Genomic DNA, 14,659 nt, shown 5'->3' on the forward strand with positions numbered 1-14,659 from the left:
CACACAGGAAATCATTATGCAATAATCCAGTAAGAGAAGGTAGTTAATCACAGTCTATTCATGCAAGAAAAAGTATTAGTCAAAGGCCAGGGAAAGGACAGACAAAGCTACTCAGATTTTCCATGCATCACAAACTAAGTGATTGTAACTGTTGAAAGATCGGTGAGAGCCCTCATTAATTTCTTACCACGCTTGATTTTTACTAATTTAGGAGACAAGTTATAGGAGAAAAATATATATGCTGCACTTCTACTTTTATACTACAGAATTACTTGGATGTTTTTAATGTCTAGTGTTGTGACAATGCTGCCAAATACCACATTTATGAAAATTCAGTTTAAACTTTCCTCATATGTTTGGGTTTCTTAAGTTTTTTCAAAGTGCCATTTTGCTTTACCCTGGATAGTAACATGTGTTCATCTACTGAAGTCATTACATTTAACAAATGTGGAAATTAGTACATCCATGCTATGCAACTGCTAGTAGATAAATGCTGAGTAATAGTTAAGATACAGGCTTTAAATAAGAGGGAAGTAATGAACATTTACTGGGACTACATCTGTGTTTAGTTAATATTTGGAGAATTATACAGAGTATAAAATATAGACTACAGACTTTTACACTGTAATTGTGGCTGCCGCTATAAAATGTGGACAGGCAAGGTCAGATTTTAAGAGAGTTCGTTCTGACATCTGTATTCCCTGATTCATATTAATGAGGAACATTTGATAAATTATCAAAGGGCCTCTAGCTTTTGCTTAGTAAGTAACATTAATGAAGAATGGCTATTAAATATTCAGTGTACCGGCACTGTAGCACACTCCTTTGTATTTGACAATGTTGTCGTGTTGCAGAGATTTAAGAATTTCTATTTCTCTTTCAAAGTCTCGCAGATGTTCTTCTGTGCTGTGCTGCAGCTTTTTAACAGCCACCACTTCCCCTGTGTTATCCTGCAGTGGGTCGTATCGGCACATTTCCACACTGCCAAAATTACCCTAGCAGGCAAATGAAAAGGAAAAGTTAGAACAAGAAAAAAACAACAGTACATATTTCAGGTTGTTCTTCCAGAGCCAATGTGTGACTCGAATTTACTTAGCCTTGCACAGTCCACTACCATGATGACAACTCACCCAAGTTTCAATAAATTTCTGGTTTTCCTGCTAGCCTGGAACTGCATAGTATTGTAAAATTATGAAGAGTGCACAAAAGCATGATTCTTTGTTTGTTTTAAAACAGTCCCCTGGGAGGATGGAAAAGAAGCAAAGGGCCCACATACACTCAGCTTGCACGGCCCACATACGCTCAGTGTATATTCAAAATGAAAGGAAACGAAAACGTACATCAGAAACAAAGGCAGGAAAAGAACAGGTGCTGCCAATGCAAATACATCCTAAGCCAAATGGAGCAAAGGAGGATATTCCTGCAGTGAAGACTTGGGTAGGTTTTCAGCCCTCAGGGCTGCAGACTAAACAGATCTGAAGATGTTATATACAAACAATAACATACGCTAAAGGCTCAGCAATATGGTAGGCAAGGAAAAGGTCCCAAATTCACTGTGTTCTTCTTTTCAAATCATTTACTGCATAAGGGAAAGGTGACAAAGAGGAAAGCAACAAGAGAGGAGGAGTATGACAATAACAACAACATGGGAAGAGAGAAAGTCTGTAGGTAGACAGAAAATGAGCAGTTTAGAGTTAGAAATGGAGGAAAGAATATAATGCAGGAACCACAAAAAAGTGGCATGTGTAGAAGAAGCCGTCACCAGATCTCAACATTCTTCAACGTTTCTGAAAAGAGGGCGAGCAATATTTTTTGTACAGGGGGATAATCACATCCTGACAATAGAAAAGGAACAGAGCGGAGTATTTCTGAAAATCCCTTCCTGCCAAAACCACACGCAGCATGAATATAAGAAGACAGCAGCAGCTCTTCCTAAGCTCCCTTATTCCCAAATAAGACTGCAATGATGGGGAAAGTAAGTGAGAATCCAGTGCCAGGATGCTGTGCTCTTCCCTAGTCTAGGGAGGTGGTGGAGGAAGGCATCACCACCTACTCAGGATCCCATGTCCTCCAAGGGCCATCCCACCACAGGAGGACCATTGCACTAAGGAAGCGTACATGGGAATGAGAAGAATAGCTGTGAAATTGTTTTTTATGAACCACCTTACTAATATTCATATTGAACGGGCATATATATAAATCCTTTAAAATAAATGCAACCATTAACATTAATGAAAATAATATTAAAATTCTGTGAATTACTTTAATTTATGCAAAGTGGTTATGTTTTCCCAATTTGTATATTACTTGTTTGTGAAGGAATTGCGTACCTCTGCATTAAAACGTCCAAGCTTCCTACCTTTCCGAGTTGCTGTAAGAACTTGAGGTGTCTCTCTTCAAAATACGTGGGGTCCCTGCTTTCAAAGGCCTCCGAAAATCCAAGAGCACCAATTCTCATATTTGGTAACATGTCATTTTCTGTCAATAGTTCATAATCTTGAAAAAGGTAAAAAAGGGGGGAAATACTATTAATACTTAATTTGTATCCAATCAAAGGAATTCTGAACACATTACACTAGTTTTCCGTCACAGAAGAAATCAGGAGGCAGATACTAGAAGCAGCCTAGTCCCTAGTGCTTTTCAAGACTCTTTCACTCAAGTCTACTCCACTCATTTTAACTTTGCAAATGCATGTATTATACAGTGCCATGGAGGTGGAAATGGCATGTATACCCAATGACAAATGCCAGTTTGCTGCTGCATAATCCGTGATAACAGCTCTGGTAATTTAACATAAACTTTCAGGTTAAAGATTAGATTTGCAACTCTCCATTTTCTCTGTGGGAAGAGGGGAGATGCACACAAACGACACATTGACCTTTGTACCAGTGATCGGATACCACCAAACTCAGAGGTGCCTGATCATTCAATGCAGGGTGGGAGAAGTGGTGAAGACGATCTTCACCTCTCCATCTTCCTGCTCTGCAGATTTCGCTAGTGAGGGCACTTCAGAGGGAGAGAGAAGGAAGCTGGAAGAAGCTCAGGATAACTCATTTCCTGGTCTCTCCAGTTTCCTCCCCACCCTGTCCACCAAAACACTCCCTTTCCCCCCTCTCTATGCCAGCTGTGAGGGTGTCTGATCTCTGATGCCCCCTTCCAAGGTCTCCGACCTTGGAAGGATTTTATAAGGAATCCTAACGTCCCTGGGATGCTCTCCCAGGGACACCAGGATTGCTCTCTTAGATAATTTATTTTATATTTAAAAGGCAGGCTAATGAAACTGTTCCTATATTGCAGATGGGGTCTGAGAATGAAAAGGCTGGCCTGTGTTAGTTTATGGTAGAGGAGATATTTGAATCCAGGAATTCTAGATTCATAAGCCGACTTCTAGATTTATAAGTCAGGCTCTTAGCCACTGCGCTGTACCAGTTCTCTGAACAGCCTTTAAGATGAAAACACCCTCCTTCTTCCCCATAATTGCAATCATTTATTTATTTATTTATTCATTTATTTATTGTTTATAGTGTTTTTGTCCTGCTCCTCAGCTAAAAAAAGGCCCAGAGCAGCTTACAATCAATTATACCAGAAGGTCTCTGCCCTCAAGCTTACAACTTAAGAAGACAACATGTAAGGGAAAGGGGATGGCTAGGCAAGAAGAAAAATGAAGTAGCCTTAAAAGATTACACCGAAATTAGCCACCTTTACTCCATTTAACATACCTGGAGTGAACAAACTGTTAAGATCACGTATAATGGCTCTAAAAGAAGGCCTGAAGTCTGGCTCATAATCCATACAGCTGTTGATGAGATTTGCCAGTTCTGTCCAATTAGGCGCTGGAAGCTGGTGCCTATCTTCATAAAACTGTAGTTTCTAGAATTCAAGAAATTACAAACTTTACTGAAATAGTTCTAGGACAACTCTAAGAAGCCTTGAAACAAATTTGATCCTTTTAACAGCAAGGGATATTTATTTATACCTCTAACCAAACAACCAGTGCAGTACAGCAGTGGTGGACTGTCTCTTATGTGAGCAAACGCAGATTCTGTGACTTGCCTGTAATCTATCGCTCCATCCCTACGGTGCTCCCAGTTAATTGACTTGAAGCCTTTTTAAGATGAAGCTGCTTAAAGCACCCAGGCTTCTTTGCAAGAAAAGGCAAGTATTGAAAGGCAATTTAGCAACAGAAATAGATTTACAACAGGCATATTGTCCCCTTTTGTATCCCAGTAAAAAAAATGCATCAGGGTTTAAAGACCAACTCAAGCTAGCCATACTCCAAATACAACACTCTTGTAAATGATACACTCTGTGTAGTTTCGAGGGCTCTACTTAGAAATCTGAGATGTTAGGTTTTGTTTAAAAGTTTGTAGCCTTCATGGTTGAAGAAGAAAAAACTGAAAACGTGACTGAAACATTTCTCAAGGATTGGAAATGGGGGTGGAGGGTGAGGGGAGAATATGTTCCTAATCTCATAAGCACAGAATGAGCCTTAAACTTTTAACTAGACTTCATCAATGCCTAGTTTTCAACCCATTTCAGTAGACTTCTGGATCACTGTGTTTCCACTATATATCTCTTGTACTTGTTCTGTAACAATCTGAAAGATTTATCAGCTCATAAAACCTACATGGCAGGGACGTTTGTAAATTACCATTGCGATCATGTTTGGGCAATTTGTATGCAGTTGCTGACTTAAGTTTGATTGGGTTGGTGCTGGTGTCTTTTTAAAGTGCCTCTTTTAGTTGTTTATACAATTTGATTCTTAAACTTTAGTGTCTGAACAGAATTAATGTTTTCTAGGTTTAAGACAGATTAAAATTAAATGTCTAAAGGAGCAATTCTATGCATGATTAGACTGAAATTAAGTCCTACAACTCACAGCATTCCCCAGCTAGACTGCTAGGAGCTGTAGGACTTATGAGCAGCTCCTAAAGACATGCTTAGTGCTTCCCACCTCTCATCCCCCAAATGCCCTTCCAACTTTAAAGGAATACAGTTGATCTGTGGCATAAGGGTGGGAACTGGCCTTCATTGCAATGCCTTACCACTAATGAGCTGGAAGAAAGGGAGATAAGGAAATCATACCTACAAACTTGCCAAGAACTCATTCCTAACACCATTCACCCAACGTAGAATCAAACTGTATCCTGGTGCTCGAACCCAGATTTTTGTTTTTGCAGATCACTGCACAGAACAATTCACTACAGGTATACAATAGGGTACTATCCAGTGTTAGTCCTACTTAGAGTAGACCGACTAAAATGAATGGAATTTAAGTGAGTCATGACTAACAAGCACCATCTATTTCAGTGGGGCTACTAAGTAGGACTAACACGGGATAATACCCAGAGACAGACAGCATCAACACCACATAGCTCTTACTCTCTGAGAATCCAGTGCGCTAAGAGGCTTGTCTCCTCCACTGCAGATTTCCCATAGAGTGGTCCCAAAACTCCATTTGTCCATCGCCAAACTCAGCTGCTTGGGATTTTCAGTGCATTCAGGTGGAACCCATGGTATTCTCTCAAGAAGAACTAGACAATCATGAAAACAGGGCAAATTATTATTAAGAATTAATTAGAAAACTTTAGTTTAAGGATGTTTTAGTTGCTGCCCAATTATATTATGCATATCCATGTGAGAACTTTTGTTGAAAGGTGGTGTAAAATCACACACACACACACACACACAATTTTAGAAATGCTTAAATGCAGACCAAAATGTAATGGGCATAAGTTGAAGTTCTAAATATCACACAGCTTTCAGTCTTCTTCTGTTAAGGGAAAAACTGCAGATTCATAGAAAGTACATGTATCCTTAAGTGTACAAAGCATCTGCTCATAGTAATGATCAAAGACTCCCCGGTGCATAGAGAATTAGATGTATTGGTGTCACTGGACTGTACCAATTTTACATACATGTGCTTTTAAAAGTACCATTTGTACTTCACTGTTGTTTCCTTTGGGTGGATTTCACAGCTTCTAAGAAAAAGCAGCTACTAAATGTAAACATGTTTGTCAAGGAACTCTGATGCCCATCATAGATCACTTTTCAAAGTAGTATTTCATACTAGCCCATGTCAGAAACAGTTTGCCATCTATTACATTTTCATCACGTTTATCCACAAGATAAGCACTGAAAGAGGATCTGTTCAGCACATAAGTGATCTTTTTTACTTTAATGAATTTATCTCTAAAGTCACGTTTTAAGCCCCCTGCACTTCATTCTTGAGAGAACTTTAATGCCAGATTCTAGATTCTGTCATCTACACCTTCAAGTTTACGTAGATGCAAAGATCAAGAGAAGTGAAGAAAAGTGTCTCCTGCAGTTAATATCCTGGTCCCAGGGAATTTTTATAGGTGAATAGACACATAATTATACCCATGATTCTTAAAGTGTTAGATGACTTCTTAATGAGACAAATGCCATGGCTTAATTCCCCTACCCCCATAGCTAAGGCTGGCTTGATTTCCAGAATAAATGTACCTATTAATAATGAATACATTTTCTTGGTTGTGTGTGTTTCTAATCACTAGGCTAGAAAGCAAGCCTAGTTGTCTAGGGGATATAATGCTGGATTTGGAACACGAAATCATGGACATTTTTAAACCTTTGGGAAATCACTCTCTCTACACACAATTCTTCAAAACGTTTGTGGTTTTAAAATGTTTCAGTTTGTGTTGCAATTGCCATTATTTGTTTTAAGATGTTTAGGTAAACTAAAAGTTACCAATTTGGGCTTGCATTCTCCAGTGTGTTCTTATACTTGGGCACTATCCTATGCTACCTGCTAGCTAGCAGTACCTACTGTTAGGGCAACGGGAATCTGATCAGGAACAAGCTGAAATGCTTATTTCCAGAATGGGGCAGATCAGTGGAGCTCACAGAAAGGAGATCCACTGAGCTGTCCCATTCCGGAAATGAGTGTTTCTACTTATTTCCAGGTTTGCTTTAAGGGTCCCACTAGCACAAAAGAAATAGCGGAGGTGCAATAGCTGTATAAGATACTGCCTCTTGTTTCAATGGCCCCCGTTCAGACAACACGCTAAACCATGCTGCTTAACCACAAAATGGTTAATGGAATGTAAGGTTAATGCATTCCGTTAACCATTTTGTGGTTAAGCAGCATAGTTTAGTGTGCTGTCTGAACAGGGGCCATTATAAAATGTGATGTTCCTTTCATATGACAAGCATACTTGGTGGCCTATTAATAAAGAGCTATGGTTTTAAGTAGCAAAATACGTTATGTAACAAAAGTATGATAATAAGACCATAACCCATACTTTTGGGAGGTTCACAGCTTCCGAAGAAAAAAGAAAAGGAAAAAAGAATGGTAGAACTCACTACAATAAAATAATCAGTACAATGACAGAAAAGAGATAACCATGTACTGACATTTTCAAGGTAACACACAAACTGCTGAAACAGAGGAGTCAGAGACTTACTGTCTTTTGGCAAAACTGTAATGCTGATACCAGGATCACTAAGCTTGATAAAAGGAAGGTTCCCCGACTTCCTATCTTCTTCTCTGATAAGCAAGATATTTTTTGCACATACGTTTCCATGAATAAGGTTTTTATCTTCCTGATAAAGACAAATACCATGGCTTAATTTCCCCCCAAACACAAATCAATGGCCAACCCTTAACCGCGTTTCTCAAGCTGACATTTTTACTTCAGCAAACACTGTAAAAATAATTTCAAAATGCAAAACATAAAACATGGAAGTACTACATTTTCCCCCTACGAAAACAGATTCCCACATCCTGTTTCACAGATCTGAAGGAGAATTCCATGGCTGCAGGCCAAAGCTTCACAGAACTCCAATGTGTATACTGAGCCAAGGGATTCTGCCCTATCGTCTTCAATGTCTAGGAAAGCTATGCATAATGGGGCATGGGAAAAAACCCACTGTATTTTTGCTGAATTTAGTCCCACTTATTACATTTCCTAAAGAGGAAAAAACCCCAGCATATTCACACTGACGCTCCCATCGTGAAAGTATTTTTTTTCCTGAAGTATTATTGGCCGTCAGGCTGATCATTTTGGGAGAAGAATGCTGGACTAGATAGGCCTTTGGTCTGATCCAGCACAGCTCTTCTTATGGCTTTTGATGAAGTTAAACTTTCAGGTAAGCACGCTTAGGATTGCTTTAAAATATCCAGTATACGATTCAGGTATTATTTGTATGTGAAAAGTAACCACAGAGGTTCCCCCACTCCCCAGAATCTATGTACCATTTTTACCTTATCCATTCATAAGATGAATTACGCTGAATAACAGGGCTAGAGGGTGCGGGAATTGGGAAGATACTTGAAAGCGCCTCCCCACCCACAAGAGGTCAAAGCTTACACAGGGCTGAAATGACCGAGCTCCCCGTTTTGGTGGTGTTTATTGTTTGCACATTGTCTACTGCACACTTGCTGTGCACTACTTATGGCCACAGCCATTTTACCCGTTTCTTAACTGGCCTCTGACAAGTAACACAATGCAACAGAAATGTATTCTTGGTGATTTTCTTTCTCTTCCTTAATCTGTCGCAGCTGAATTTGGTTCTTAAGACAGGACCCATAATCAAGGGACTGGGGCAGTCTGATTCCTGTGCAAAACCTTGATCTCAGGTGTGTATGTGTGTGTGAGATCATGGCCATTTCCATAGGCTGGCTTAACACCTTCATTTTGCCAGGTTGGCAGTCGCAAACACCCGCAAATGTCTTAGATGCCGGCTGTCAATTCTTCTATGCTCTCTACTACTTGCGTTGCGAAATTCATAGGTATTGCAACTAATAAAGTTGTGGCCTATTTCAAACCCAATTTAGTGTGGTTCTTGTTGCTCTGACTCCACACCTTCCCTATTATGGACACAAGAAGGAACTGATATTAAGCTTTAAATAATGAAGTTACACAATGAACTTAAGGGGAGAATGCCTAGCTGAAACCTAGAGGCCGTGGTCCATGAATATAAAGTGCAATGAAGAGAAGAACAGCCGCCTTGAACTTAGAGGCCCTAATCTAGTGGAAACAACTGCACACACATACACACAGTGTACCTTAAGGGAGAAGAATGTGCGGTTTCCCAGAAAGAAAACAGGAACAGAAAGAGAAGATTACCTACAAGTGATTACAGGTTTTATCCAATAGCTGCTTCTGGGAAAGGAGCATTGCTATAATTTCCCTTCTCCTTTAAATAAACCTTCATCACTCCACCACCACCCCCTGCCCCAGATAAAACAGGAGTTTCCTGCATTTGTTTAACAACAACATTCAGATTACGATATCATATACAAGCTCAGATACCAGCTAAAAAGTGTCTTATTCTGAGAACAAGGTGTTTATGAAAAAGGTCTTGATCCTACAATCAAAACTCACGCAGCACCCATGAATAAGCATGCAAAATCCTTACTAATCTCAATAATAAGGAGCAGAAGGGGAGCAGAGGCCCTTTGATTTGGGAACAAAACCAAGCTATTTACCAGAAAATGCATTGCCATTGCCAGCTGCTTTGCAACTTCCAGTTTCCACAAGATGTTTATAGAATTTTTATTCTTCTTCAAATAGGTATCCAACGATCCAAATTTTACATACTCCTGTACCAGAATATCTGATTTGAAATAATACAGAGAGAGGAAATAATTAATAAAACAAATAGCTAACAATACTTCAAATACGTCATGCCATTTAATTAAATCCTGTGTAATGTCAGAAAAATGGCTGTTCTTCTGGTAGTTCAGTGTGCAGTGCAAATTACAAAACTGACTTTCTCATTTCCTCAGCACAGATAAAGCTCAGTTCTTGGGAATCTGACCATAGAGAATTTTTCCTATCATTTAATGTTAAAGTTAACAACACAACTTTTTTCAACTGCCCAGAGAATGCAACCATACAAAAAGGAGCATTACAGCAAAATAATAATAATGCAGACTCTAGCTATACAGGCAGTATATGTCGTATACGTTTCAAGAAAAATGGATACCAAATGTGTTCAGAATCAAGACTTAGTGAAGCACTCATTATTTTTCCTGGGCTTTAGGACAATTATCAAAAATTCTGCCAGTGGGTGGAAACTAGACTGACTGTTGAATCAACCTGCAGCACAGCAAAAAGAATCAATGTGGTTCTTTCCTTGACCCCATAAACTTGCTATCAACATAGCACATATAGCTGACTGAGCACAAACCCCTCTGTGCTGACTCTCCGAGGTAGACAAGAGGCTTACAGCAATATTTTTTGCAATTTTCTTTTCCTCATGAAGCAAGATATAAGGAGGCTTACTGGTGCAAAAACGATCCCTTCAGCCATTGAATTCAGGCAGAGGTGAGCAACGGACTGGGGAGTAACATCTGTCCAGATTTAGGCCACATGCTTCTTATTCCTTATCACTGCATTAAATGCTCAAGGATTTGATGACTTGAAATGTGTGAGCTTTACACACTGATGATGCCAACAGTCTGAGCTTACATATTATTGTCAGAGGTATTGTTATCTTCTGATGTTTCTGAAAAGTTAGCGAGTTTCAAGGTCTCAGAAAAGAGTTTTTTGAGATGTTGCTGTACTCCTTTAACTAAGAAACTATCAGAAAAGTTTATGAAAACACCAGAATGTTAGTCCTTTATAAGCAATCTTATGAGGTTTAAGATCTGCAGACCTGGTGTGGGGTGGGTGTTGGAAGTGGGGGTCTGAATGGTGGGAGGTTGTGTGCATGTAATGCAAACTTTTTGACCAGGTTTGCATGTAATGTGACATTGTGAGTTAATTAATCCACAATTTGCTGGTCATGAGCAAGAGCTCTACTTACAGTGCGCTCCACACTTCTGCTTTCAAGTAACAGTCTATGAACACCCTGATTATAGGTTAAATCTGTGATTGTTACATCTGAACCAGGCCACTCTGCGTCATTTAGGGGTTAAAACAACAAGACTTAACCAACAACAAATCATAGGTTAATCTATATTTTAACCCCTAAACATCCCAGACTGGCCTGGTATGGATGTCATGATCACAGCCTATAATCGGGGTGTTTGTAGGAGGAGTGCACCTTCATGCCCAGGAAGTTGTGGATTAATTAACCCACAATGTCACATTATATGCGAACGGGTTGTTACTTAGATTGGTCACCATACTCAAAATACTGGGAAATTATTTTAAAAGTGAAGGGTAAGTGGATGTCAAAACTAAGGGGGAAATGAACTAAGAAAGCTTTTAAACAAAAGTAACACCCAAATGTAATTTCACAGATGCAAGAATGTGTAGAAAAGGTACAAATAAGTACACATCATTGACACCAACGTAGCCCAATCAGTGTGCATCACTCACTCTGCCATGCTGACACCCGTACTTCCTTGCCAGATAATCAGTACCTGATAAGGATGCAAATAAATTCTGAAGCACTATTTACATAGAGGGAAGAAAGAATAGACCTCTAATTAGTGTACACAAAACAATTAATTTAATTTACTCACTTTCATCTCCATAGACACAAACTCCATAATTTAATACCAAATGCTTGTAAGAAAGCTGGCTCATCATGCTTGCTGCTTCAAAGAAAGACTACAAGGGAAAGGGAACAACAATTAGTGAAGCGAATCCTAATGGGAACTGTTTGGAATTAAATCTAATTTAAAAACACCTATATTTCCACATAGCTTCATCTCCCCATCTTCTGCAACAAGAATACATAATTAATTCTGTACTGTTGGTCCCTGAAGACCTGTTTTTTAATAATTATTTTGCTCACAATGCATAACTGGTTTAGTAATAAATCTTGACAATTTACTGGCAGTAGGAAAATCCCTGATGAGCACGCAAGAACTCTTTACACTTGCTCACCATGGGTGGCAGTGGGGGTTTTCAACAAACATAAGAGCATGGCAGTTCCACAAAGACAATAACAAATGACAAATGGATGAGTGGTAAATTCCTCTTAAATTCCAAGCTACAGAACAGTTTATATTCAAAGGGCAAAACATCTTAGGGTCCTTTCATCCGCTGTGGCATTCAATCAGTTTCAGCACACTTGCCCTCAGAAGAGACCAAGTGCCTTGGAGAATGATCTGGTTTGCACAATCAAAATAAGCCATGGTGGCTTATTTAAATCGCAGCATGTGCTGGGCACAATTTGAGTAACAATCCATGGGCTGTTGTAGGGCTATTGGAGGCTGTTTCCCCCTCCAACAACCCATGCTGCTCAGGTTAAGACAACATAACCCACATCTGGGCAGAGATTACTCAAATCATGCCCAGCACAACTACAATTTAAATAAGATACCATAGCTTAAATAAGTCATGGTGGCTTATTTTAAGCGTGAGACCAGCGCAACCTATGTTTACCCCATATCATTTGATTCTGAAACAGTCATTATCCCAGATTAGTATAAAACTTTACATATTAATCTTTTCCTTGCTAACAGAATCCATATATTAATAATAATCTTCATAACTACCTCTGCCCCTCCCCAAGAGTGAAAAGTCCAGTAGATAACAGCAAAAAAAAAAGTTGCTTTGAAACAAACTTGAGTGGAAGATATGTGAGTGCAGCCTCTTATTCCAGCAAAAGAAATTTACTCTTTAGAAGTTCTTCATACAGATTAAAACATACTTAGGTTGGGGTACGTGAATTGTTTTAATAAACACTCACCAAGCTAAATTCTGTATCAATGAGATCTGAATTGTGTGACCTGAGTAAATTAAAGAAGTTAAACAGATTTGCGTATTTTGTATGGCCCCGTTCAGACAACACTTTAAACCATGCTGCTTAACCACAAAATGGTTAACTGAATGCATTAACCTAAATGCATTCCATTAACCATTTTGTGGTTAAGCAGCATGGTTTAGCATGTTGTCTGAATGGGGCCTATGCATTATTCTGATTACAACACTTGTAGAAGGGGGGGAAAGGAAAGGAAAGTTGCCATTTGGATGAAATTCAGCCTCCTAGCCATTAGAAATCTTACTGCCTCTCTAGAGTCTGAAATTCCCCCAGGCCTTGTCCGTATATTTTCAATAAGGAGAAAACACAGCCAAGCCTGAAGGTGGCAAGACCAATGTACTGATGAAAACCCAATTACAGAGATATCTAATTTAATTATTTATTCACAGAGCTCAGAATCTCAATGTGTTCAGGCAATGTCTTTTCATCAAGGGAAAAACTATACTAAACATGCTTGTAACCGGATTTTTGTCAGTACATTTGGTTTGTACCTTTACCTTGGCTGTTTCCCCCCCCCTCTTTGATGAACTACTGCCTTTTTCCTTCACACTATACACTTCCAAATACACTTCACAGCAAGAAAAATGCAATCTAAAATGAAAGCTGATATTCTCAAGGTGCGAAACTCTGCACTTATGTGCTGCTATATCAGCTCCCCATATACATTTTCTAATAGCACTCTAATAAAACGCACAAACCTCAGAGCAGTTCCTGTTATTTTTATCCAGAACCTTAAGCAGGACTTCAGTCTGATACAGTTTACCATAGTCTCCTACTTCTTTCCTCACCCCTTTGAAAATTTTCGTGAAGGTACCCTGCCCCAAGCTTTCATTCTAGAAAAAAACAGAATATTGGGATCAGGAAGGAAGGGTCAGTCAGCTGTAAAAACTTTATGCTAATTAAAAACAAAAACATACAAAAGAGCCTTGAAATCTAGTTCAGGAACTGTAGCACCTTGGGGGGGGGGGAGAGAAGAATTATGATGTAATGTATTTTAGCTTAATAACTGACTAGACTAAAATAGTGCAGACCACAAGACAGACTCATAGACCCTGATCAGACTTCATGCTAAGCCACGGTGGTTAAGCATTTTGAGCTAAATATTATGGCTTACTGTATTGTGTGAACCATTACTTAGCATGTCATGTGAACCATTCCTAACCATGGTGACTACGTAACCATGGTTTAAACATGCTCACTAACCATTTGCTGCAAAAGGGTTAGCAGCCTAACCATGGCTTAGCGTGTCATCTGAATAGGCCCATAGTGTGATCCTATGTATATTTACTGAAACTGAATCCTATGTATATTTACTGAAACTGAAGTGACTCTCCATCCTTGGTCAAATGTCACTAGGTGCCATCAGAAGCAGTAGGGGAGGAGTGTGCAGCTCTGGGGCTGTCACCGACTACAATGACCAAGTTAACCATCAGTCAGTCAGCCGGCCACCAGCTCCTTCATGGCCTACCTACAGGCACCAATTGCACAGTGCAGCATGGACTGGCTCAGCCAAACTTTACTTCCTGTGATCTTCAGTGGCAAGGCATGCTGGGAATTGTAGTTTTTGTTTTCTGTGGGGACAAGTAAAATCATGGCGGCACCCCCAAATATCAGGGATGAGAGAAAAAAGAAACGAATTTAATTTGTTTTAAAGTTATATGACAGGTCTAGTGCTGGCCTACCTTACAGGATTGTTGTGAGGGTGAGAGAGGTAAAAAAGATACAAATTTAATTCATTTAAAAGTTAACTCACAGGCCTAGCACTGGCCTACTACTTTAAGATGATTACCTTGCGGACATATATCTTAGGGGACCGGAGCAACTCCAGGTATATCAACTAGTTAACAATAAAAATATGAAACCACACTAGAAAAAGAAAATTATAAAGACATCCTGATTCTTGATGAATTTACTCACATCCCCAACACATTTAGATTAATAAGATTTAACTCAA

At 39.3% G+C, this 14,659-nt stretch overlaps 1 protein-coding gene across 4 annotated transcripts in view; it reads right to left on the reverse strand.

The window, feature by feature from the left end:
* JAK2 (Janus kinase 2) overlaps nt 1-14,659 on the reverse strand; it is an 88,794-nt gene that overhangs the window by 12,903 nt on the left and 61,232 nt on the right. For all 4 annotated transcript variants that reach the window (XR_010025588.1, XR_010025587.1, XM_063129278.1 and 1 more), the window contains 8 exons: nt 13,404-13,538; nt 11,459-11,546; nt 9,473-9,600; nt 7,446-7,584; nt 5,383-5,534; nt 3,720-3,870; nt 2,360-2,496; nt 806-995 (listed from right to left, as the gene is read on the reverse strand). Coding sequence is in view for 2 of the 4 variants with exons in the window: in XM_063129278.1 (XP_062985348.1) it covers nt 806-995; nt 2,360-2,496; nt 3,720-3,870; nt 5,383-5,534; nt 7,446-7,584; nt 9,473-9,600; nt 11,459-11,546; nt 13,404-13,538 (1,120 nt within the window). In the remaining 2 variants the exon portion in view is untranslated. The remainder of the gene's footprint in view (nt 1-805; nt 996-2,359; nt 2,497-3,719; nt 3,871-5,382; nt 5,535-7,445; nt 7,585-9,472; nt 9,601-11,458; nt 11,547-13,403; nt 13,539-14,659) is intronic.

The sequence above is a fragment of the Elgaria multicarinata genome, chromosome 6, assembly GCF_023053635.1.
Source record: "Elgaria multicarinata webbii isolate HBS135686 ecotype San Diego chromosome 6, rElgMul1.1.pri, whole genome shotgun sequence".
In the NCBI taxonomy this organism is placed as follows: Eukaryota; Metazoa; Chordata; class Lepidosauria; order Squamata; family Anguidae; genus Elgaria; species Elgaria multicarinata.